Below are 25,061 nucleotides of genomic sequence, written 5' to 3'. Positions count from 1 at the left end.
CACATGTCGCAGCCAGAGAAGGTGGCAAGGGACGGGGGAGAAGCCAGGACACCTTTAGAGATCTCGGGATCGACAGGGGAAAAGGTTTTGCAGCACCCCTAGATAGGGTAGCGTAGGACAACGCTCATTTAAATCACGTCAGGCGGCTCCACGCTGCAAGTCAGCCCGTCCCAGGCAGAAGCTACAAAGTGTAATTGAAAAGGCCAATTCTTCGCCAGCCTTTTGCCCAGTGGTCACCGCTTTTGTGCCGGAGCTGTCTGTGCGGATTGCTCCGTGCACACGCCGGGAGGGGGGCGGCGGCAGCCCGGGCCCCCCCTCTCCTGGGCAAGCAGCGACGGGCCACAGGCAGCCACCGGCCCCGAGCTTGGTGACGGTGACACCCGGGATGGGACAGCCCGGAGCCGCAGGCTGTTCACCCCCAGGCATCTCACTTGAAAGCAGACGGGGTTATTCTGCATTTGGGCAAACCCAAATAAAAATGGTAACAGCCAGTAACGGATCCTCAGTAACTTATCTCCTGTCCCCAAGCCATCTCGGTGAAGACAAACACAGAAACGAGGACCGCCTTTCGCCTCGCTGTGTTTGTTCCGTCCCAGCTTCCAGCTTCTCTCCAGTAACAGGAGATTGACGTCCCCCAGAACAAGCCCATTGATACGAGGACAATGCCGAATTATCCAGGTCTTGGCTCTTCTGCCCCTGGACGGTCCCTCCGTGCCCTCCGGCATGCAGCAGCCTGGCAGGGCGAGAACGCCGCACCCATAAATCCTCGCCGGGTGTTTAATCGCCGGTGGCCTCGTGCTGCCTCCCTAGACTCGCCACGTCTTGAGATGGATTGCAGGGGAATTTGAGTACGGTTACACTTCTAATATTTTGGAGAAAAATTTAACGGGTGGCAGATGTTGCAAGGCACAGCAGAGGAGAGCATATATCTTTGGGGTGAACAGCCACGTATAACCACAAGGAAGCTGCTGTGGGTTTATTTCTCACATCACTGAACAGTTGCTGAGATGAGTTTAAGAATCCCATAAACAGTCTTGGGCACTGCAGAGGATGGGACAAAAACGGCTACTCAGGTCAAATTAAGCTCATATCTGAGCCACTGCAAACAGCTGGTATAGATATTTTTGAAACTCCTAAAAGGCTACTGTTCAATCAAGAACATACGCAAAAACATCTCCAAAACTTCACAGAACTCTTTTTTTTTTTTTTTTTTTTTTCTTCGGTTCCATCCTTCTGGCAAGCTTTACATTTTGCTTTCCAGAGAAAGGACTTTGTGGCTATCCAGTCACTAACCAAGTACATCCCAGTATCTGCAGCCCTCAGAGGGTTTGTGTTCGGATTGCTGAGAAAAGCAGCACCCTTAGAAGTGTCTGTGTCTTGAGAAGTGCTGTATTTAGATTTTTTCCAACATAATCTATCAAGTACATGGCACCAAAACATCAAATACTGGCTCTGGGCTTGCCGATCCAGTAAAGCTTATTACCCCCAACTCATTGCTCTTCCGTGCTGCACTGCGAGCCGCAGGCTACCGCCAGGCTCGGCGGGACTGGCCAAAGGCCATCGGCTTTCCCTCGCAGCCACGCCGTGGCCCTGCACCCGCCAGGACGCCGCTTTTGTTCTCCAGGGACACCACAGAGGGGCCCTGGCAGCCTCTCGCCCCTGCGCCCCAGGGACACCCATGTCCCAGCCGAGCACACAACCTCCCTGGGCAAACCCCGCCGTGCTCTCGGGGTGCGCCGGTGGGCACCGACAGCCGAAGGGCCGGAGCCCAACAGCACCGGGCAACCATCCCTGGGGCCGTCCTTGCCACCCGGCGTGGCACTCCTGGTAGCACAATGGGCGCAGCCGGGGCAGGAGACGTGTTTGTGCCAAGAAAGACAAGCCTGGGGACGTTTACATCACCGAGGCAGTCCAGGAACAGCCTGGGTGCAACTGCAAGGGCACGTGTGTGCTCACACGTGTGCAAAAGCCAAGCAGGGCTCTAACAAACGCACCGCAACAACAGAGGAGGGGCTGACAATTGCTCAAAAATCCACCCTTTCCAGTGCCTCAAGCAGCTCCCCACATCGCTTTTGTAGACTGCAGCTGGACACACGCTCCAGCAGTGCCCTCACTAGCACGAGTGCCACGGGCCCACTTGTGCAGGGCCTGGGGCTGCTGACATCCAGTCCCAGCCGTGCGATGCCAGAAAAGAGGACAAGTCAGTGCCATGAATTTCCATGTCGCTGCCACGGCAGCCAGACCACGGTGACCCAAGCAGCTTCTGTACGATACACAACAGAGCTCCTCCATGCCAAACCCAAGCCGCGCGTGTGCCTGTGAGAGTCTTCACATTACCCAGCCTGGTGATAGTGCTTCAAAAATAAAAAAGCAGCTGTTTACCATGTTGAGCTCTTAAACGGGTTTGTAGCAGGAGTTTCTCCCTCTTTCCTTATGGAAAAGGGAGTGGAGTCTGTAAAACATTCTGCTCATCTGCAGTCCTCCCCTCCTCCTCCTCCCGTTACTCCCCCCCAAGTACATATCAAGATTCATCAATAGCAACAGAGTTTGAAATCACAGCCTGGGTGTGAAGTGCAATCTCAGACGCAGCCCCTGATTCTGTAAGCGCTGCCACTGCACTCCCAGGAAGCACCAGCCTACATCCGATGCCCCGGTCCCGCGAGCGGTGACAAGGCTGAGAACGACGGGCGAGATTGCTTTTGATGCAAGCACCAGCAAAGCAAATGGGTTTTTGGAAACCCTATAATTTCTCTGCAACCCTTGACTTCGCGAAACACGCGGTTTTAGACTAGAGCACAGTTAGGTAGGCATTAAACAAAAATGAGCTGCACTAATGAGGATCTATGTGTGGGATAACCTTCCATAAAGAATTTATCTTTGATTCCAGGGTAAGTTACCGCGTTGCCGAGTTAACCAAACAAGGCAACTCGCTACCCAAGCCCCCGGGGCAGCAGGGCCCTGCGGATGCAGAGCGCTCCGCTGCAAGCGCCCGTGGGCCCCCCCAGCACAGCCCCCACGGGTGCCCTGAAAGGACCCTCTTGCCAGGACACTGCGGCGAAGAGCCGGGCAGGGGCACAGCCGGTGCCCCCCCAGCTCCCCGTGCCCGTCCCCCCGGCAGCGGGACACCCCGGCACCCCCCCCGGAGATTGGGGGGGGCTCTCACAGGCACCCCCATGCTAAAGCAGGCGGCTCTGGAGCAGGGCTCTGCCAGCAAAGCATCTCCGGCGAGCGCTGCCGATGCCGGACCCGCAGCGGTCCCTCGCCCGCCGGCAAAAGAGCAGCGAGGCCTGTCTGAAAAGCCCCGTCTGAAAGGCCCAGCAGCAGAGGTCGGGAGCCCTGTAATCCCAATTAAGTGTACAAAGGCCCCGAGAAAGCTCACAAAAGGGCCACCCAGCCCACGCACGGAGCCGGAGGCCTGAGCTCGCGACAGCAGCAGCCCCAGGGGAAAAGCTGGCTGCCCCCACTTCCGAGCTACAATATATTTTATTTGGTGAGGGGGAAACCAGGGACGCTAAGGATTTTCTGTGAAAAGAGTCACTTAAAGAGAATTTTCTGCCCCCGGGAGGTCTGGGTGGAGGTTTTTCCCGGCCCTGCACATTATGATGGTTCATCCCCTGCTGCACCGAGGCTTGCGGGGAAGATGCGCAGCCTTCCACAGGAAGCACTAGAGGAAAGTTTCAGGAAAAGCAGGGAGTTTGGTGCGCTGAAGTGAGGAAAGAACGCCACGTTATACAGCCAGCTGCAAATACAGCTTGGATGCCCTTCTGAAAGAGCTGCGGTACTTCCACGCATCTCTTCGCTTTGTGGGCTGACGGGAGGAGAGCTGCGCAGTGCTGTGTCTGCACAACCGCTTGATCTTACAATTCGGAAAGCATTTCTGCGGGTGAGGGGAGCTATTAGGGCTCAGCGCCACACTTCAGCTTTCCTCAGCCTTCACGCCTTTCACTCTGAACAGCCGGGACCCCCTCCTCCTCTTCCTTGCTCAGAATTAGGACGGAAGCAGAGGGCAAGTAAAGACCATGTTTTTGGTAACAGCAAAGCCAGTTTTAGCCCTAACACAAGAGCAATAAAAAAAAATAAGCTTCAGGCAGATACTATATTTGTAATCCAACGGCAAAACATGTTTGCTTGTGTTGACTCTGCACTGTAACACAATTTATATGTTCTGTCTTTAGGGTAATTATTGCTTTAGAATGTTAAAATCGTTCCACTCTAATTAAATCATCATATTAAAAAATCCACTGCCACAGCAAACTCGAGAACAAGTCTGGTTAAGATCACGCAAGTGCAGGGGTGCTCGGCTGACGAACTGGCTGCCGAGCAAACCATCCGCGCTGGGACGGCCACCGCAGCTTCTTGCGCCGAGGGCATCAGCACCCGAGCATCTCCTCGCCCTGGGAGATGGGTGCCACGAACTCCTCGCTCCCACAGGAATCCACCTTCACGTGGACGCAGCCGTCTCCCGGAGCCGAGCAGAGAAGGGCGGGCACGGCGGCGGTGCCAGTCTGCACCCTCCCAAAGGGTGCCAGGCCTTCCCGAGCACCAGCTGGCCTCCGGGCTGGCCTCCCCAGACACACTTTTAAACAGGCTTCTCGCACCACCCAGACATTTCTCACCCACTAAAATGAAACGGGCGTTTCCGCAGTAATCCAAAGCACGGTCGAGGGCCCGTACCCACGGAGGCCGTTTGTCAGCAAGAACCTCCCTTTCCGGGCAAAAGGCTACTGCGGACGCGGGCTGGCTGCCGCTGGGAGCGAGCTCATCACTCTGAGCGCCCGTCCGGGGCAGAGCATGTTCCTGAGGTGAAGAGTTTCGCGTCTGAACTGTCAGAAAGGGGTCAGTGCTGGGGAGCAGGGGCTCCCGGGGGGCAGGCAGTCGGTGCCCAGCCCCGGCGCTGCCGACCCTGAGGGGCTGTGCAGCAGCAAGGACACCCTCCTGCATCCACCCTCCTCCGTCTGCTCCCCACCGAGTCCTGGAGGAGCACCGGGACTTGCTGACCTGTGAGCAAGTATCAAGCGCAGAGCGTTCACTTTGGGCAAAATCCTTTAATTCTCTCTGGATCGCCCCGGGGAAAGCAGTATTGATTGCTTTACTACTCGCTTACACATGCTGCGCTGGGCAGGCAGCGCCGCCATCAATACCGGCTCCGAGGAGGGAGCCAAAAGGTCACCCCGGTACACGGGGCCAGCCCCACGCTGCGCCCAGCACCCACCCGCAGCCCCCACCCAGCTTCAAAGCCTGCGCCGAGCCCGGCAGCAGCGCAGGAGCCGGGGCCCGCAGCACCGGCACGGCCCAGCGAGCGCTTTGCCCGGTTCCTCTCCCACAGCCCACCAGTGCTCCGGCCACCTCTCCCCCGGCGCCCCCGGCCGGGGGAGCAGCCTGGTTTCAGAGGCTCTCTGCTCCCGTGGGAAGCCAGGGTGCGCTGCGCCTGCCAAAAACTCATGGGGAACTGCAGTGCCATTTGTACCAACTTCCTTTCCCCGTGGCTGGAACAGTTGTGAAAACTTGCAATAGAAGCTGGAATAGTTATTTGCGCATCATCCTGACAACGTGAAGACCAGCTCGGGCCGCAGGAGCCGGGACACGCACGGCACGGGCAGGCCCTCTCCTGATGCCCGAGCCCCGGCTGCCGGGTACCCAAAGCGAGCTGGCCCGCAGGCACACGGGAGAAGCCAGGACGGGGCACACGTGCTGCCACGCTTACAGCAAACACCTGCAAGCCCAGAGATACACAAAGTACCAACCACAGCACCAGGGAGAGCCTGCGCACAACACATCTGCTCACACCTCCAGTGTCTTCCAGTATGAAGCCACGAGGCCCTCATCAATAAAAGCCTCTGCCTGGGCAGCGCGGGCACCGATGAGAAACCAAAAAAGATCCACCACGACAGTGAGTTTCACACATGGCAAAGCAAGTCAGACTTTCCAAGAGAACCGTGGCTTCTCTCTTACCTGGGATGATAGAAACGGTGTCTTTCTCCCAGGACACAACACTAACGTATTCCTGCACTGAAGAGGGGATGAGGCACTTGAAAACAGCCACGTTTCCACGCATCGACCTTTGGTCCTCCACCCGAACGGTGTACGGTTCCCTGAAAACTGTAGAGAAAAGCAGATGGTTGGTAGCATGACAGTGCTGGAGGAAAACACACTTCCTTTTGCTTTAATCCCACGTTTCCCAAACAAACCAACCCACCCAGCAACAAACTGCTTCCATCCAAAACACTTGGCCCACCTTCCCGGGGAAGGAAGCGGCTCTCCTTTGCAGACCACAGACCCGTGCTCGGCACACAGGGGGGGTGTCTGGCCAAGCTCCTGCTGCTGGGACCCTGCAACAGTCCCCAGCAGCACCCGAGCTTGCCACCAAGGCAAGCTGCTGGCTTTGTAGTCACCAAAGCTGCTAAGGCAGAGGTTTGCAGCACCCAGATCTCAGTATGGGGACCAAGAGTGTTTATAGCTGTGACGTTCAACCTCCCACCTTGGAGGCAATTGTTCCGCTGCCGGATGCGTGCTGAAAACGCAGCCGGGAGGCACCCGGGAGGGTCGGCCTGTGACACAGAGCCTGGCACCCTCCTAAACCCACTGGAGCAACGTTGAGGGAAGCAGATGGCAATTTTCCAAGTCGTGCCACAGTGGGAGCCACGAGCTGTCCCCACCATGGGCCCTGTTCCTCAGGGAGATGCACATCCCTTTCACTGCTCCCCAGCCCAGTGACAAGCAACTCCCCGGTGCCACAACCCTCCAGCAGCACTCGCTGGGTAAGGTGGATCCACCCCAGCCTCTTCAAAAAGACAAAAAGATGTCACTGTGCCCAGTAACACATGCAGACACCAGAAACTCCTGAAGTCTAAGTATAAAACACAGCAAGTGCAGGCGCCTCCTTATTGTGACAGCAATTGTGCCCCGTGGGACATGGGCACCTCACTATCACGAGAGACATCCATTCACTTCGCCGTTTAACAGCCCCCTTGGCCAGAGCAAAAGCAGCTCAACAAACCTCCTAAGGCAGAATCCTTAGCAGCCCGAAATGGGGCTGTTTTCCCCGAGCGGAAAGCACCCACTGCCAACGCGTTGCACAACCTCACAGAAAGAAGCGAGCGGGTGACAGTATTTCCACCCTGACTGCCCAGGTTTGCAGGGCACCGCGCTCTGCTGCTGCGAGAGGCCGGGACAGAAGCGGGGGGAGCCGGCAGGTTCTGTAAGCATCGGCCGTAAGACATTGAGCTCCCAGGCACAGAGGGCCAGCCCTTTGCCTCTCCTGCCCCAGCACAAAGCAGGGAAGGGGTTTGGTGTGGCCTCTGGCTCACTCCAGTTATTTATCCAGTGCCCCGCGTGGGCACAGGGAGAAGTCCACCACAGAAAGGGGCTCCAGAGCCAGAGCAGATTAGCTAGCAAAATCTCCCTTAATCGCCTGGGGCAGGAGGTTTATTCACCTCCACCTGGCCTCCCGCACGCTCACAGCCGCAGAGCTCGAGCACGGGCACCCACAGCCCCCCCGGCCCCGCGCCAGCTGCCGCACCGGGGGCTTCTGGCCCTTTGCTGCCGCCGGGAACGGCCCCCACCCACCAGCGTAACGTTCGGCCACAGCTAGCACGCTTAGCGCTTTCCATCGGCTGGAGAGATCTGCTCCACGTGCTCACCAACAGCCTTTCCAAAGCTTCCAGAGATTCTTCCAATTTCTCATCTTTTCAACCACAGTTTATTTACTTGCTTTCTTTATGCAGCTGTAATTGGCTTGACTTGGGGCGCTGCCATTACAAAGCACGGGCGAGTGACTGGGACGCAAGATGAGCGGGAGGAAGCAGAGGCGGGGGAACGTTTCACAGCCGTTTCCAACCGCCGCAAAGGCGAAGCACTGGGCGCTGCCGCAGCTGGTGGCCCTCGGGGCCCTGTGTGTGGGCCCCCACAGCGTCCTCACGCCTCCTGCTAATTCCACCTGCCAAGGGACAGGGGAGGCTGCCAGCCGCAGGGGACAAGGCCACCGTCACCCCACGCCACGGGGCCACTGCCCGCTGCCCCACGGCAAGCCCAGCCCGAGGAGGGCAAGAGCTCTGTGCTGCGCATCCGCGTGCTACAGCCCATCTGCCATCCCTCCCCTCCACCGAGCTGCAGTTTATAGGTAACCCGGCAGTGGTGGTAAATAATTCACTCTGCGGAAGGGGGTTAATACCAATTTACTCTGCAGTACAAGGTATTAAAATAAAAAACCCTGTAGTCACTTCTGTCATGTTCCCTCTGCTAGCCCCACTTTTAATAGGTTACATAATGAAGCCATTCCTGGGCTATTAGCCCTCCTCAGCCTGGTCAATAATTTACTATAATGGCTTTTGGAATCAGCTCTTTGCCATATTCTCCCCTTTTTTTTTTTTTTTTTTTTTTTTTTTGCTTAATAAGCCTTGGCGTGCTGGGGCTGGATGCTACAGTAGGAACGGACAGGCTCGAGGAGGGCTGGGGGACACAGCGGGATCTGCCCACCACGGACAGGTGTGGTCCGGCTCCTCCCGCAGCTGCAAAAAGCCCCCGTGCACGGTTGGGCACGACAATACCCATCCCAAAGGGAGAAGCCCTCTCCTGCCGCGAGGCTGCAGCCACCCCACAGCCTCCAGGCACTCGCTGGAGACCCCCCGGCAGCACGTCCCCCTGGCCGCTGGCCACCCCAGCCCCCTCCCAGCCAGTAACGGGCCCGAGGTAGAGAGTGGGCTCTTCGCTGGAGCAGGATGCCGGTTTGCAAACAGGTGTTGGCAGGTCTGCTCACCCGGCACCCTGCCCTTCTCCCCGCTCTCTGTCCGCGCAGCATCCGTCTGTCCCCTCGCAAGAGGCCAGCGCGGCCCCGGCTCCGTGCTCATCGCAGGACGGCGATGATGCCCGTTGGCAACAGGATCACAGCTCCCAGCCCAGCTCCGCCAGCACACTGCCACTCAGCACTGTTACTGGCCCGTGCCAGGGCAACAGAGGCAAGCGGGGTGCCATGGAGAAGCCTGGAGAAAAACCGGCACGTCCTTCAAAAGCCCAGCACCCCCAGAGCACTCCTACCTGCTTTAACACGGATATTCGGGCTCCTGATTTTGCCAGCCGAGTTCTCCGCGGTGCAGAAGTAGTCGTTGTCGTGGATAAAGCTATTGAAGGCTGATGGCGAGAAGGGGTAGAGCTGCAAAGTCCCATTGGCATGGACATGCCGGATGTGGGGCACATCGTAGATGTCGTCGCCTGTGGCCAGGTACCACCGAAGGACGGCGCTGGGTGACCCTGCTGCCGGGCAGGGGATCACCACCCCCACTGTGCTGGAGAAGGTGACCTGCTGGATAGAGTCGTTCACAAAGTAGAGGCTGGTTCCAACATCTTCAGCATGTGCTGTGGAGAAAGCAGAGGCCACAGCGGCAGGGGGTTACGGCAGGAATCGCCGAGCCCCCCCGGCACAGCCACCCCGAGCCCAGCCGCCGGCCCCCGTGCATGGCCGAGCATCAGCACATGAGCTGGAAGCGTAAAGGCCACGTTCACAGGCCAGCGCTCTTTCTGGCAGCACGGATCAGGGATCAGAGGCACCTCACCAGGGCAACTAGGGGCTCTGCGAGCAAGGAAGGGTACCCAGGGTGTCCCCCCCGAGGCTTCCCCAGGTGGCTCTGAGGACACCCGTGTGCAACAACGGCAAGCCAAGCACAACAAAGCGACACGGTTTCTCCTGCAAAGCCCCACGTCCCGCCGGCCGGAGCAGCAGGCAGCCAGCACCCCCAGCCCCTCGGCCAGCCTGCCACCACCCCTCAGCAATGCCCCCACAGCCAGGGTGAGCCTCCCCCACGGAGGGCAGAGATCTTTCCCGCTGCCCTACCCCTGCCTCCGAATGCTGCTGCAGCAGCCGCAGCCCCCAGGAGAAGGGCAGGAAAGCGGGGTTCAGTGCTGCTCCCCTCTCCCAGAGGGAAGGGAAGACCGGTCCCACCCTGCACCCAAGCAGCAGCCTGGCACCAAGCGTCCCCGCACCACCCAAACGAAGGCTGAGACGCTCAGGGTTCAAGGGCACAGTGCAGGGCAGAGCTTGGGGCCGCCTGGGTGCCCGGGAGCAGCTCCCAGGGCACCCTGAGCACTGCGGGAAAGCACTTCCCTTCTTCAAAATGAGAGAGGGGACCTCTTCACCCAACTCCTCCAGTCTCTCCTTCCCACTCTCCAAGACCACGAGCTCCCCCTTCTCAACCAAAGCAAGCAAGATTGGCTATAAATAAGGATGAGGAGGCCCCCAGTCACTTAGATCCGTTTTCTTTTTTAGTCGCACTCTTTCCAAGTGGGCGGAAGGACAGGGATACGGCGAGCGGCCCTCGGCGGGTGTATTAATAGCGCTGGCTGAGAACACCGCTCGTGGTGCCGCGGAGCCAATAAGCAGATCGCTACTGTGCCGCCGGTTCACAACGAGTCACGGGGGACCCTCCGTGGCCTCGATTTCCTAACTTGGGGAGGAGGGGACAGGAGCAGGGGGGAGAAGGAAAGCCTCCTCGGTCCGGCCAGCCTCGCCTCGGCTCTGAGGGCGAGCGCATTGCGGCTGCTCGAGTGCCACCGGCCGCAGCCGCTCGCACCTCCCCGTGAGCTTCCCCCAGCGGCAGTGAGCACGGGCCCCTCCTGGCTCCGTGTTGTGCCACCAGCCCGCCCCACGCCCTCCTCAACCGGGTCATGATGGGCGACCCCGAAACACCTCACCCCTTCCCAGAGCAAAGCCAGCTCCATCCTTCTCCCAGCCAGATGTACAACCTCGTGCCTCTTTCAGCACCCATGAAATAAAGCTGAGGCGAGAGCACCTGGCTCTTGCTCTCTGCACACTCTGCACTGAATCGTCCCCTCAAATGACAAAGTTTCCTCCTTTGCCCACTCAGAGCCGTGCCACGTCAGGGGCACTGCACCACCAGAGCTGCCCAGCAAAGCCATCCATGTAACGGATGAGCAGACGAGCAAGGTCCAGCGCTGCCACCACACGAGGTAACAGCTTTATCGGTCAAGAACGCATCTCCACATCTCCTCACACATCAGTTCCCTGTGTCCGCACACAGGCAGAAGTAGGCAAAGCCATTTATTTTTCCCTCCCTCACTGACAAGTGCCAGAAGAACGATGGACCAGCGGAGTAAAGCTCCCCAGCCGAGACTCCCGCACAGCAGCACCAGGCTTTGCAGAGCTACGGGGCCACCGCTCGGCCCTGCAGATGTCATTTTGTGACATCTCCAGGCTGGTTTGTCGTCATGAATCAGCATTTCCCTTCATCAGAACGGCGCAGCGCTTCTCCCAAATACATGAAAGAGAAAAAGGCACATTTGCAGGCAGAGGGAGGAAAACAAAGCACGCGTGAGCAGCAGCGAGCTATTTGTGGTAACGCCTGCCGCCCGAGCCCAGCAGAAGATGGCTGGAGCCAGGGCACAGGCGCGCGAGGTGCAGCGAGTGCCACCCCTTGCCCACCCGCCGGTGTCAGGCCAGAGATGCTGCACCACGCTCAGCACCCCGGCGTCCATCCGCCTGGGCCCCGGGCTCTGTCCCACATCTCCACCCAGGGCACAGCTCGAGAAGGCTCCTGCTGTAAGAGAGTGTAGAGCATCCACAGCCTGACAGGGAAACCTCTTCTTCCCAGGCAGCGCCCAGGAACGTTGAGGGATGGACGGGTGAGGGGCTGAGGTGAAGGGTGGAAAAATACCTCCTGAACAGAGGAATTCAGATTACCCGTAAAGCTTTTTCAGGTCAAAGGGGGAAAAGGGATTTTTAATAGAAAATGGAAGTTATGGGATTGGCAATAGTTATGTGACAGACGCATAGAGTTAAATCCATATAATCTCCTTTACCATTTAGCATTGAGCACCATCCTAATTCCATGTTTCATAAAACTGTCTCCAAATCACTGAGAGAGATTAAAAATTTAGAAATAGCACCGCAATATTTTTAAACCAGAAATCACTGCTCACATCTGGTCAGATGTGCTGACCCTAACCTAAATATCGAGGGCATTAATTCACATGAACCTGAAAAGAGGAGGCTAGAGGAGCCAAAATGGAACAGTTTCTGCTGGGGAAAATGCAGCGACGCAGGCGCACAGCACCAGCCCTGGAGACCAGCCTGCCGGTAGCTGAAAGCTACACAAAGCCCAGCGCGTAGCCGGACACTGCCTAGCTTCCTCTGAAAGACGTGTATTTTAAGGTATCAGAGTGCAATCTTCTTAAATGGTAGTAAATTACAACCTACAGGTAGTGAAATATTAATATCTCTATCTGAGCTGGGCGAAGCAAGTCATTTTGCTATCATCCCCTCAGAATATTTACTAGTCTGGATCGCTGGACTTCCCAAAAGCCAACACCTTCTGTGGGGCTGCACAGAGAGCACTCCTTTGCTCTCACGGGTGGCTAAGGCCGACCCTGGCAGCGGTCACCAGGCCTCGTGTTTCTGGAAGAGGTGGCTGAGATGGAGGTGTGAGTCCTGCAGGAGTTGAAACCTCAGCCTGCACGAACACAGAAATGCCATAACGTCCCAGTCGAGCACCATGCACGGCAACGCCTCCTCTCCTCCAAACCCCACGGGGAAGAGCCCGTCCTTTTCTGCAAAGTGGATTTAGGACTGGTCACAGCCAACGACCTGCTTCACACCGGCACAATTAGAGAGCCGTTTCTCGGGAGCTAAGAAGCTTCTGCTGCCCGCGATGCACGTACATCATCTGTGTGAGCAAGGTCCTTGCTCAGGACCCCACAGCCGGTCCCGTGCCCACCCAAACCCAGGAAGCCTTGCAAAGCCGAGCAAGGTCTTTGCATGGCAGTAACTGGGCAGAAACCCGACAGGGATGGGAGAAGGCTGAACGAGTACACAAGTTGCATTTGAAGGGTGCTCGTGCAATGCTCTGGGCATGGGGAACCTTGGGCCGGCAGCGTTCCTCAGGTGGTGGCAGAGCTCTGCAACTGCCTGAGAACTTCTTTATAAAAGAGTGGCCACTCGAGGCTTGACTATTCTTCCCGATTAAGTGTGTTGCTGGCACTCCAGAAGAGGTTTTGCAGCACCTCAGAAAGGGCAGGCGCTAGGCTCCAGTTCACGTTATCCCACGAGCAGCACCTCTCCCCAGAGCTCCCTCCGGGGCTGGGTGGTGGGGCTGCCCACCCGGGTGCCCACCCCAGCCTTCCCCCAAGGCCAGGCGAGATGCACCGTGGCAGGGAGCCTACCCGTGGGCCAGCAAAGGGGCTGTAGGAGCCGCCGGTGCATCTCCAGCCACCAGCTGTAATGGGCTGCAGGGATGCTGTGAAGAACAGCAGGCTAATCACCACCTCACCACTCATTTATTACCCTCATTAAGGGTGTTTGACACCTGCCCTGTTCAAGGAGAAAGTGAACCGAGGCTGGGCACGCATTGCAGGGTGGGAATTACAGGTAGGCGGCAAGTCCTAATCCTTCCTCTCTCCTGCCTTAAGATACGACAGTAATTCCATCACACGCTGCCTGCACATTTGTAATGCTGGAGCAGTCTGGCCTTCCCTGGAATGAGCTTCCTTCAAGCCCTCGTCATCAGGACACTTTTAACAGCCTTTCTCCTAACGAAGGGAGTGACCTTGGATCTGACAGAGCAAGAAGTGGCATCTCCAAGCATCAGGGAAGGGACGGGAAGCACGAGGCTGGTACCCTGCCAAGCGGCGCCCTGGAGGTGCCCACACCCTGCCAGGAGCGCAGCCACACACGATGCCACCCCAATGGGTTAAAGCCGTGACTCCCCCACGCTGCGCCCCTCAGGGACCAGTCTCAGGAGGCGGGAACTTGTGCCACCAAATGCTGAGCACGGCCCAGGGTGCTCAGCTGGTGCCCAGCACGGGCAGCGATGGCGGGTACCCGCCCAGCACATCCCCTGCCCCGGTTGCGGTTGCGTTCCGGGCCCCACTTGCGGCACAGCCCGTCCAGCCCGAGCACCGCGGTCGTCCCCGACCCGCAGCCACCGGCACAGCGAACGGGAGAGGCAGCAGAGGAGAAGGCTGCCTCTAGTTCTCTGCGGGTACGGGCACCGCTCAAACACCCCTGGAGCGCAAGCTGCCCGCTCCTTAATGCATCTGCATGGAAATTAAGGCCTGAACCACCTCCAGCTATTACGACAGCACCCAGGCCGAGCCTGTAACCCTTGCCTGGAAAAGAAAAAAGCTCTCCTTGCCGCTTTGCCCGGCCCCTGAAGCTCCCACATCAGCTTGCTGGAGGTACCAGTCTCGCCACCCTATGCACGCAGGGGGTGACCCAGCTCTGCACATCCCCCAGCTCTGCACCACCTCCCGAGCCCCCCAACCTGCCCCATCCCCCCCCCAGGGGCCACAGGCAACAGCCTCTCCCTCCCCTTCCACAGCCCACCCGCACACCTCAGCCACGCTGAACACCAAGTCTGAGGAGCCACAGCCAAGTCCCTGGGTGGGCATCTGGTGATGTTACCAAGGCAGGGTGACAGCAAGGTGCCCCCCGGGGAGGCCGGGGCTGAGCTGGCACGAGGGGTGGGCAAGGGGACACACCTGAGGCCACGCACGCCTGCTGCCAGGCACCCTCCATAGCTGCTGGTGCACAGCCTCCAGCAGACCACAGCCCCCACGCTCCCTTCGCAAGGCAGAGACGAGGATTTCCACCACGCACCGACAGGTACGAGAAACAGGGGGAACACGGCCCAACAGAGCAAGCTCCAAAACCCCGCTCACCTCCCCTTTTCCCCCTCTATGTCGTGCTTGCTTCCTTCTCTCCCGGAGAGGAGCCGGCAGAGCCCTTTCCAAGAGGCAGCAGCTGGGGCAGGCAGCAAGCGTTAGCCAGAGTTGGGAAATGGATTTCCTAAATATTTGGTACAGCTCTGCTGGCAGATGATGGCGGCAATATGCAGATTGTATGTGCTGGGGTTTATTTCTTAAGGATCTACAAGCAGGGAAAGGGTAATTCACTCAATCACGATTATGTAAAAATATGTAGCCAGCTATAATGCAGATCTCAAAGACAAGAAACACTCTGCACCCAAACCTGCCGCTGCATAAGCCTCCCAGCAAAGCACGCGTCCTAGCGACTGCAGCCACCGAACACCTTCCTCCTTCGTGCCCTCCTAGGAAGTCGCGCTCATTAACAGCCTGCTTGCTCGGGTGTGAGATGACTTCATGTTCGCCCAGGCAGAGCTCGCAACCCGCGTGCTGCCATCTCAGAAGAATTCCTGCCGCAAAGAGAGGCTCCCAGTTCCATTCTTGCGCCCAGCTCGCCAGCTGCTCCGCAGGAAGACAGAGGGGTCCCCGTCCCCCCACCTCAGGGCTGCACAGTGGGGAGCAGAGCACCCCAGCAGGAGCCCGACGCCAAGCCCCCGGCTCCCCAGCACCCCTGGCTGCGGGCAGGGCTGCTCCGCAGCACAGCCCTGGCACTGGCTGCTCGCGCGAGGCACAGCCTCGTCCTCCAGAGAGCAAACGCACCCAGAAATACCAGGGTTGCCCGTATCGATTTTCTCATCCCGAGGCAGGAGCAGCCCTAAACCCGGGCCAGGTGCAGGTGAAGGCTCTGGGCAAGTCGCCACCACGGCTCCTTGTGCTGGGAGATTTTGGCTACCCGCAGGATAAACAAGCAGCGGGCACGGCGAGGAGTTGAGCACTGCAGGCTTCTCCTCCGTGCATTTAATGAGGTTTCCATGTTTCATTTCAGAGACAAACGAGCGCTGTGCCACACTGGGGGGCTGAGATGGGGAGAGATTAAAAAACGCAAGCTGCATAGTTCACTGCACCCAATACAGGAACATAATGTAAATATAATGCCAATATAAATCAGGCGGCAGAGAGATCCAGCAAGAACACGCAGGGAGATGCTTTCCTGGTTCCTCTCAATTTTGACCGGTCTGCTCTTCATCACACCGCTCGCCCCTCGCCTCCCCTCCTCCTCTGCCTGGCTGCTCGCTCTCACACTGCCAGACCGTCTTTCTGCTCAACTCCCCGTTTGTTTGCTTGCCAACCATCTATTTTTGCTTATTTTATAAGCAGGGGAGAAATAAGCAGCTACAACCCATTGAGGGATTGCTAAACTTCAGTGGTCCCCTGGATCAAACGTTTATTTGTTTTCAGTTTCTACTTGAGCTCTTGTTCTACAGGAGGAACACGTTAAAAGGATGTGCTTCGATGCCCAGAAATATTAAGTATCTGAAAGGTTTATCATGCATTAAGCAATTTTTTTTTTTTTTAATCCCATTATTATAATGAAACTTCCATTGTATTGCTGTCCTCTCTTTGGAACCGTTTCACTTTAACACTTTCCATCGCCAGGACTGTTCAACATTGAAGATACATTTTATTTCTCACAAAAAGAGAAAATGAGGCCACGAGGAGTTGTGCTAATGGAGGCTTTTAATTTGCTCTTCTCAGAAGAGATAGCTCTGTGGGAAGAGATCCCTTTTCCAAGAAGCTGGGGCTGAAAACATGCAAAAGCAATAAACCCTGTGGGGCTCTATTATTTTGACTATTGGGGGGGGGGGAAGAAACCGTAGCATCCTCAACGGTTATTTGTTTTCAGGTTTGTTTTTTCCTTTTAGCACAGTAAAAAATGCAAATGTAAGCAAAGCAGACGCTGGCACGTTCAGCTCAGCAGATCCTAAACACAATAGCGATTTGGGGTAAAGCTCCCCAACGCAGCTTTACTCTAGCTCGAATCAAGCAGCTATTCCATAATTAATAATTGATGGAATAATTGATCATCGCCACACAAGCGGACAGGATGCCCTCTTAAACCTGCGTAAATATTTTCCCTTGGATTAACATTCAGAGAAACAAACGGGTAATATAAGAGGCAGCGAGAGAAGTCTCACATAAGGAGGCAGCTCCGTCCCCTTTCTTTCACTTTCCTCATTTCCTAAAATTTCCCCCTCGCTGCTCTCAAACGTGGAGAAAGAAAATTAGGGCAAATGGCATTTGACATCCTCCAAGCAGACAATTTTCCAAAAGGTGGGTGCTTCCATCCCCGCACCTGCAGGTCAGGTCATGTGCAAAGAGGTAATTTATTACCGAAACATAATTGCAAATTCCCAGCGGTTCAGAAAGGGGCAATTCCTTTATGTAACAGCGATTGCTTGTTGTCACAAACGCACCGCGGTCTCAGCACCCGCGTTACGCGCGGCCCCTCGCCTCTCTTTTTTAATTGCATCTGGAGCGGAGGCTGGGTTCGGAGCATCACCTCGATAGCTCTGGGCGGCAGTCACTTAATCCCCAACTTTACAGCCCTCTCTAAGCTTTAGGCGTGCGTCTCCTTGACACGCTCGTCCCGCGATTTCCCCGCTCCGCCGCCACCCAGCCGGCGGGTCACGCCGCTCCCGGAGGGGAGGATGCGATTTTCCCAGCGCGGCTGGCTGGGCTCCGTCTGACGGGACCGGGCGGCGGGGCCGCGGAGCGCGGCTCCCGCGGGAGGACGCTGCCCACGCCGCTGCCGTGTCCCATCCCCACGCCGGCCCCGCTCCGCGAGCGGCCCGGCGCCTTCCCCCCCCGCCCCCGCCCCCGGGGCCACGTACCTTTCCGCAAAGAGTACAGCAGGAGCAAAGTTACCAGCCACATGCCATAAAGAGCGGCCGTGGCCCCGGGCTGCGGCGCAATTGCGGGCGGTGCGGTGCCCCGGCGTGCCGCGCTCGCTGCCGCCCGGCTGAGGAGCCCAGAGCCAGCCCAGAGCAGCCGCCTCTCCGCCCCTCTCCCGGCGAGTGGCGGCGGGCGGGTGGGCCGGGCTCCCGCGCACTCCCCGCCCCCGCGCCCCGCTCCGCGGCCGCGCAGCGCCGGGAGGGCGGCAGCCCCCGCCGAGGGGCAGCGCCCGGCTCCGCGCTTCCTCCTCCTCCTCCTCCTGCGAAGAGCCGCGGCAGCCCCGCGAACCCGCTCCCCCGGGGGCGAGCCGTGGGCCGGAGCTGCCCCGCAGGGCTGGGCCACCCCACGCGGGGGGCGCTGGCGGCGCTCCCCGGCACTCCCGAGCGGCGTGGGGACGCGACTCGGGCTGGCACGACAGGAGCAGTGCCAGCCCACGCCGCTCCCGCGGCAGGGGACGCGGGCGAGACGGGGCCCAGCAGACTTCCTCGCACATCCATCCCTCGAGCCGGCTAATAAATACTGGTTAATGCTTTACCTGGAGGTGTATTTACCTAAGGCTTAAATTCAAGCCCAGGATCTTACTCCCCAAGACTTAGTCGCACCAAAGGCGGCTGGTCTGGACCATTGGAGCCGTTCACAAAGCCCTTTCTTGAAGTGATTATAGCGGGTTTTCTTTGCTTTCCAAACCAGCCTTTCCAATCCACATTTGTCGGAAAATAAACAGAAAGAAGGATTGAAGCATTCTGATTTCAAACAAAACAAGTAGAAAAAAACAGTATGCGCTGATTTTTTAAAGAGCACTGTTTAGATTTAGTTGAAAACCTAACCATCATCACCCAGTAACAAAAAAAAAAAATTAGAAAAACAACAGCTCCTTGGCCATTTCTGACCCACATTGGGTCGTTGCAGTTCCTTGTACTTGGGAGTCCCGTGGAAGAGCCACAGAACTCACCCACACCTCTGTGGTGGGAGTCGCTCGCCCACGCTGCACGAGCACCGTTGCACACAGGAAGGACACGGGGAGGCTGGCAGGCCCAAGGCTCCCGCGCACCCATCCCCTCCCTGCTCCAGGCCACCCCCACCAGAGACCCCCTCGTTTTAGGGATGAGCATGGTGAGGCCAGCGCCGCCTGACCCATGTACCCGCCCGGACCGGTGCTGGAAAGGCAGCAGCAGAGGCGGGAGCAAACACCGTGCCCGTGCGGTGTGGGTCTGACACACCACGGCCCTTCCTCCTCTCCTCCTCCTCCCCGAGGACGTGCTTCCCCTTCCTCGGTGCTGCCAAGCTCCACAGCTCCGTCACCACCCCCTCCTCAGCCTGTTCCCAGTCCACCTCAGCAGCTCTGTCACGCCACGTGGGTGTCCCCGGCACACAGCCCTCCCACGCGTGCACGTGCTCCTCCCCGGCTCCACGCCGCGCGCTGCTGGCTCACTCGTACCCCCGGCCGGGCCACCAGCACCCCAAGAGGCGATGAAGCAGCAGCTGATGCACACTCGGTGCCCACGCAACCCTCCAGGATTCGAGGTGCATTTCAATCGCCACCTACATCCATATACAGATGTTAGCTGATACTGAGCAAGGAAATCGGTATTCAGGCCCATACCCAAGGCAACAAGCAAATCCCAGGCTCTGGGGAGCCCCCGCCACATGCCAGGCAGCTGCCCCCTTCCTCCCCGGCAGCTGCTGCAGGATGGCAGCGCAGGCCAGCCTGCTAACGGGAATCTTCCAGCCACAAAAACTGCTACGGCATTTTGCGATTCGGCACGCAGCGTGTTGGACTCGGGTGCCGTTTCTACCCTCCTACGCTCAGGAGTGAATGAAAGGGGGGTGCGGGGGCTGGCAGGGCACTTGCTGGCACAGCACCCGCAGGGCCTCACAGATCTCCGTTTGAGGCACATGTGCAGGGGGAGTGAGTAAATGCTACTCACCAGTTCATTTTTAGCTCCCTTGGCTGTTCAGCATCTCCAGTGAGTTTTCACATCATCCCTAGCCCAGAGAATCATCCTCTACCGAGACTGCTAACCTCCCTCTGCCAAAAGCTCCTTCCTCCAGGACAGGACAGCATCTGCTGGCAAGACAGCAGCAGTGCAAGAAGAGACAGCTACTAAAGGCTGACAGGGTGGATGACGGGCCCCAGGTCACACTCCAGAAGCCACGGCGAGCCCCTGAGCTGTCTGTGCCGCTCGTTACGGCCCCGTTTGCTCCTCCATTGATTTTTCAGCCCAGGCCATTTGTCAGCCACCGGAGCCTAGACACACACGCGGGTCCAGCAGCAGAGCGCAGGCGGCCAGGCGCTCCCTGGAGCTGGCTCCTGCCAGCCCACACCTGCGACTCTGCTCCTGCCCAGCAGCCACCGTGGAGGGACATCAGCCTTCCCACAGCTCCCGCATCTGAATACGTGCGGGAAGCATTTGTGCATCGCCTTTGTGTGAGCACTGAGCCCAGAAAGCTGGTATCCTGCTAACGTCCACCCCATCAGCAGGCTGGAACAGCAGCAGGTGCTTCATACAGCTGTGATCAGAAAGGGCTGAAAATCATCACAGTAATTACTTGGGCAGCCTGCACCTTGCACCTCACCTGCACCTCGGTAGGACAAACGAGGCTCCCAGGAAGCGAGGCCAGCACTGACACACGGGGAGAAGCGCATCCCTTACTCCCTGTAGCCACTGACCTGCTCACAGGGAGTGAACAACTTGCCAGAGCCAGCAGCAAGTCCAGCTGCACAGCCAGCTAAAAAGCGAAGCTCCTACTAAGGAATTATTTCCCTGGCCCAAAGGCTGCATAAAACACAGGATAAGCTGTAGCAGCACATGCCCACTTGCAGGTCTGAGCCCCTGCAGGCTTCCCCCTTGGGGAGGGGGGACCCTCTGCGCTTCACAGCAGCGGAACAGGTACAGCAGGGTCTTTGCCACAAAAGACACCTTCTGCCTCTCCCCGAGGGCAAGGGACAACGTTGCCACAACCTCTCTGATCCAGCCAGCCTCCTTTAACCTGTCCCTCCCCAGCATTTGCTCTGGCTTGGGGCAGCATTTACACTCAGCTCCCGGATGCCCCAGAGGTTAGAGGGTGCCCCGTGCTTACGCTCCCCGTTAGCCAGCCAGGTGCTTTCCCTAAGGGTAGCTCTTCCACCAACATGTAGAAACCCACTCTGCCTACAAGCCCACAGAGGGTCACTGAGTCACACAGCCGAAAGCAGGGGCCCGGCAGGCACCCCCACAGCTCCTGGGGTCGCCCGCAGCCCCAGGCTTTGCCCCGGGCCCCGGAGGAGATACTGCGGGGGGGGGGCACGCAGCGCTGAGGGGAGCATCCCCCGGGCCAGCATCCCTCCGGCCGGGGAACGCCTCACCTCGCCTCCCCCGGTCCCCAGCCCCGTGGCCTCAGTCGCCCCCACCCCCGACAAATCCCCGGAGGAAGCGGACGTTAAAACAACAGGGCTACTTACCTGGCGCCAGCCGATTGCCACAAAGCACTTCCCACGCAGCCAGGACCTTCTCCCCGCAGCTCTCCTCCGGCGGGCAGAGCCGCGGCCCCCCCGCCGGCCACCCCACTCCGCGGGGGCCGAGGCACAAGCTTTGCCCAGCACGGCCACCCGCAGCCCAGTCCCACCAGGAGCCCCGGGCGAGAAACCGGCGCCCTCGGGGCGGGGGCGGAAAAAGGCTGTGGCGGTAATTGCAGCTGGGCTGCACCTGGGCGCACGGCCGGCCCCCCTGCGCCCCCCCAGCCAGGGCAAGGGGCAGCACCCCCAAAGCTGGCCCCGGGCGGGTGCTGCCCGGGCGCTGCTGAGGGGGAAGGTCCCCCACCTTGTCGGTGGGCAGGTTGCAGCCCCGCTCCGTGCCTCAGTTTCCCCAGCGGAAGAGGGGAGGGGCGGGGGGGAGGACAAGTGCCGCGGGGGGAGGCGCAGGGGGCTGGGAAGCCCCTGGCCAGGTAGATGCCGGCAGGTCATCCCGCCCGAAAAAGGGCATCCTCCTTGAGCCCCCCGGGCCACTAGCGCGTTTCCACAGGGGCCCCCCCGCGCTCGGGAAGGGCCCCGCTCGCCCCGCGGCAGCCGGGCCGCTCCGCCGCCGCTCCCCGGGGAGGCTCTTCCCGGGCCAGAACCTTGATTGCTGCTTCCCTCTAGTGCCCAACCACGCTCGGGTTTCCCGGGGCCGCGCCCGGCGCCGGGACCCCCGGCCCGCGGCCCCCGCTTGCCCCCGGGGCTACCGGGCCGCGAGGGGGGCAGGCGGCCCGCAGCACCCTGGGGACCGCGGACCCCGCAGCGGGGAGCGAGCGGCACCCGTACACCCCGCGCTCGGCAGCATTTGGGCACCCCGGGTTCTCCAGGCTGGCCGAGGGGACGCGGGTGGGGTGTGCGCCCCGGCCTGACGCCCCGCGCACGGGGGACGAGCGAGGTCCGTGTCCTCGCCAGCTCCAGGGTGAGCCTGGAGCCCCCGAGGGCTCTGCCAAGTTTGAGCAGGGCCAAGGCGCAGTCCTGAGACACACGGGCTGGATTCAGCAGGACTCTTCTTCGCGTCCCGGCTTCGACCTGCCGTGAAACGTGCCGTGAGGAGCCCGTCCAGCCCCGGGCTCCCGCTGCCGTGGCTGAGCTGCGGGGCTGCATCCGCATGGCACAGCTGCTGCAGCCGTTCAGCTCGGGGGGAGCAGCAAGTTCCTTCAAACCACTGCTTTGGGGCATGTGCAACATGGAAATGAGGGCCGAAATGGTATTTCCTTTGGTTGGGAGGATAATTTAAGGCTGTGGAGCACTGCTGTTTTGGCAGGCACGCTGCTGTTGATGGATGCGCTGCCTTTTCAGGAGCAGAACAAAAGGAGAAGGAGGCATGTGGCTGGCACCCCGCCGGCCCGGCCCCATCTCTCCCCCACTCCAGTGCTCCTCTTTGGTGCCATTCGTCACCATTTCCTGCTCTCCTCTTTTAACTGGCGAGGAGACATTTTGCATTCACGTTTCCTTCTGGGCCAAGCGCATCCCTGGCATGGTGGAGATGGTGGAGCAGCACTGGTGGGCTCCAGGCTGGGCGAGCCGAGAAGCCAGCCTCCCTGGCTGCTGCTCCTCCTGTTCCTGCCCTGGTACCTCATCCCACGCTCAGTTGTGGCTTAAGCACAAGAGCCGGCCGAGCTACAGCCGGCCAGAGCCCCTCGTACCTGTCTGTCCAGAGACTGGCAAAGTGAACAGGGAATAGCCACTGCCAAGGAGAAGCTGTTTGGAACTGGAAGTCTTCCCAGAGGAAAAGGACACTCTGGTTGCCCACCATATTACTTACCAAATCCCCTTTGTGTCACAGAAAAGATTTACTTTGAGAAGATTAGTGGCTCAAGGGACTGTGAGAGAAATCCTCCAAGATTGCCTGGTTCAGGGGAGAAGAGGAACGCCTCCTCGCCGAGGCAGCAGCTCCCAGCTGACCTGCGGGGCTGTGGGCGTGGGGAAGGGGCTGTGGGGCTGGGGCTTGTCCCATGGGTCACCCTCCGCCGGGGCCCACCGCTCCCCCTGCCCAGGCCCTGGGGACAGCAGGAGCCTCTCACCGGGGCAGCGGCAGGAGAAAAGCAGCCAAGCGGGGACCTGGTGGCCATTCCCTGCGGACTTCCCAGGTTCCCGCTCCCACAGCTCCTATGCTCAACATCCAACGCAAAGGACCGTGGGGGTGTGGAGAGGGGCAGAGCGCGCTGCCTCGAAAGCGGCACACGCCCAGCTGCCGGTCCAGCGAGCAGGGGCTGCTGGCACGTTTGCCACACAGCACATCACCTGCTTATGCCTTTCCCCTGTTCCTGCTCCCCAGGGTCCCTGGCTCCATCCTGGAGAGTCGCGTAGCTAGGCCGCTCACAGTTTATCTCTGATAATAGCCTGGCCTCCAAACGTAACCCCCAGCGCAAGTGTCCGGGTGCTGGCAGTGTGTCCTGCTCTGCTGCCCCAGCCCCAGCCAGCAGCACAGCCCCCGAGCCCCAGCCGGCAGTGTGAAGGGCTGTGCGAGTGTGCGCGCACACGTGGGTGTCCGCAAGCCGTGCAGGATAATGCTATTAATGCCATCTGGTGCCGAGACAGAGATCCCCCTGTGCAGGGAGCCAGACGCGGCTTTTCGCTCCCCCTTAATCTCCTCCCTTGGCACCGCAGGGGCTCTGTCTGCGGGGCAGCCCGGGGGGGCACACGCCCTGAAGGGCATGCCCGTGCCCCCAGCCCTGGCACGCTCAGGCACTGGGGGTCACGGGGAGCCCTGGGCCTCCAGGACCCTGCAGGGTTCGGGCTCATTCCGTACACCAGCTGCTGCGCCCTTTAGCTCCTTCTTTCGGGGCGCACAAGCACGCACACCTTGCTGGCAAGGGCTGGGGGTCCGAGCAGGGAGCGGGCAGGGCCAGCTCTGCCTCAAGCAAACCCTGCAGCTTGTCAGTGCTGTTGAATAGGCACTTTTCTGTCTGCTGAAGGACTCGGGTTCCTCTTCGTGCTGTGCAAAGCTGCAACGAGTCTTTATTAGTGGGTCAGCGTCAAGTCAAAATTATATTTCAAAATAATCTCCTTACTGCGCTAAATAAGCACCTCAGATGAGACAAACTGCACGGGTTTCGTCTAATAACCCTCCCCCAGCTAATCCCATTTTACTGTCAAGATCTGACCTCGATCCATGCCCAAGGGGACCAGGCGAGCCGGATTCTCTGCTGCCAGCAGTGGGGCTGGAGCGTCGTCACTGCCACTGTGCTGCCCACGGGACCGGCCCCACGCGGGACCACCAACACGGAGGAGCGGGGGCTCCGGCACCGCAACCTGCTGCATCTCCCCCGCTGCCTGCCCTGGCAGAGCCCCCCGCAGCCTCCCGGAGCAGCCTCTACTTCTCCGCTCGGTTGGGGTGACCTAAGGGGTGGGGGTGCTGGGGGCAGTGGTTTGGGGGGCAGCCCCGGCGCTCCGGGGCCAGCAGAGCCGGTCGCTAGGTGTCCGTGTCGGTCCAGCTCACCCGCATCCAGACACTCGGGACGGAACCTCCCTCCTCACTCACCGCCCAATTGCAGGAGAGTTTTGCACTTTGTTGTTTTTTTTTTTTTTTTTTTCCTTTTAAAAAAAAAAAGACGTGTTTCTGTCTGCACGCAAAGATGATAGAGACCGTGAAACCAAAGAGCTTCACACACCACCCCAGCTCCATTCTTGCCCAAAAAGGACGCCTGGGTCAAGCACAGGAATTGCCCCTGCTCGCTTCTGCCCGTGACGTGGCCAGCAGCCTGCAGAGTGCCGGGCAGCGCTGCAAACCCCTCACCGGGTGTCCCAGGAGAAGGGCACGTCCCGCAGGCTCTGGGCACCCGCAGCAGTGTTCACCCCGGGTGAGAGCGGTGTTTCTTCAAAGCAGCCAGGGTGGCCAGGAGCAGGAACATCCCTCCCTCCGTGGCAAAGCCCAAGCGGAGGCAGCCGGCTGCTCCGTGCCGTGGGTGTTCGGAGGAGCCAGCAGAAACCTCTCCTGGGTCTGTGCTGGAAGATGTCTGCAGGGCAGAAAAGTCATTGGTGCCGGGCCAGGAGAGTGGGCGATTCAAATGCCTCGGGCACAAAG

The 25,061-nt window shown here is 59.3% G+C and overlaps 1 protein-coding gene across 3 annotated transcripts in view; it reads right to left on the bottom strand.

Annotated features, from left to right (window-relative positions):
- DSCAML1 (DS cell adhesion molecule like 1) overlaps positions 1 to 21,064 on the bottom strand; it is a 104,832-nt gene extending 83,768 nt beyond the window's left edge. The window contains exons 1-3 of one of the 3 annotated variants that reach the window (XM_042800534.1): positions 20,984 to 21,064; positions 9,034 to 9,351; positions 5,953 to 6,099 (exon numbers count right to left, since the gene is read on the bottom strand). In XM_042800534.1, coding sequence (XP_042656468.1) covers positions 5,953 to 6,055 — 103 coding nt within the window. In that variant the 5' untranslated portion in view covers positions 6,056 to 6,099; positions 9,034 to 9,351; positions 20,984 to 21,064. Of the gene's footprint in view, positions 1 to 5,952; positions 6,100 to 9,033; positions 9,352 to 17,480; positions 18,031 to 20,983 lie in introns of those variants that run through there. The other 2 variants (XM_042800533.1, XM_042800535.1) reach the window with 2 other exon arrangements.
- Positions 21,065 to 25,061: the final 3,997 nt, after the last annotated feature.

Source organism: Tyto alba, unplaced genomic scaffold, assembly GCF_018691265.1.
Source record: "Tyto alba isolate M040663 unplaced genomic scaffold, T.alba_DEE_v4.0 Super-Scaffold_32, whole genome shotgun sequence".
NCBI classification, from domain to species: Eukaryota; Metazoa; Chordata; class Aves; order Strigiformes; family Tytonidae; genus Tyto; species Tyto alba.
Note: the sequence above shows the minus strand (reverse complement) of the source record. Positions and strands in the feature narration are given on the sequence as shown.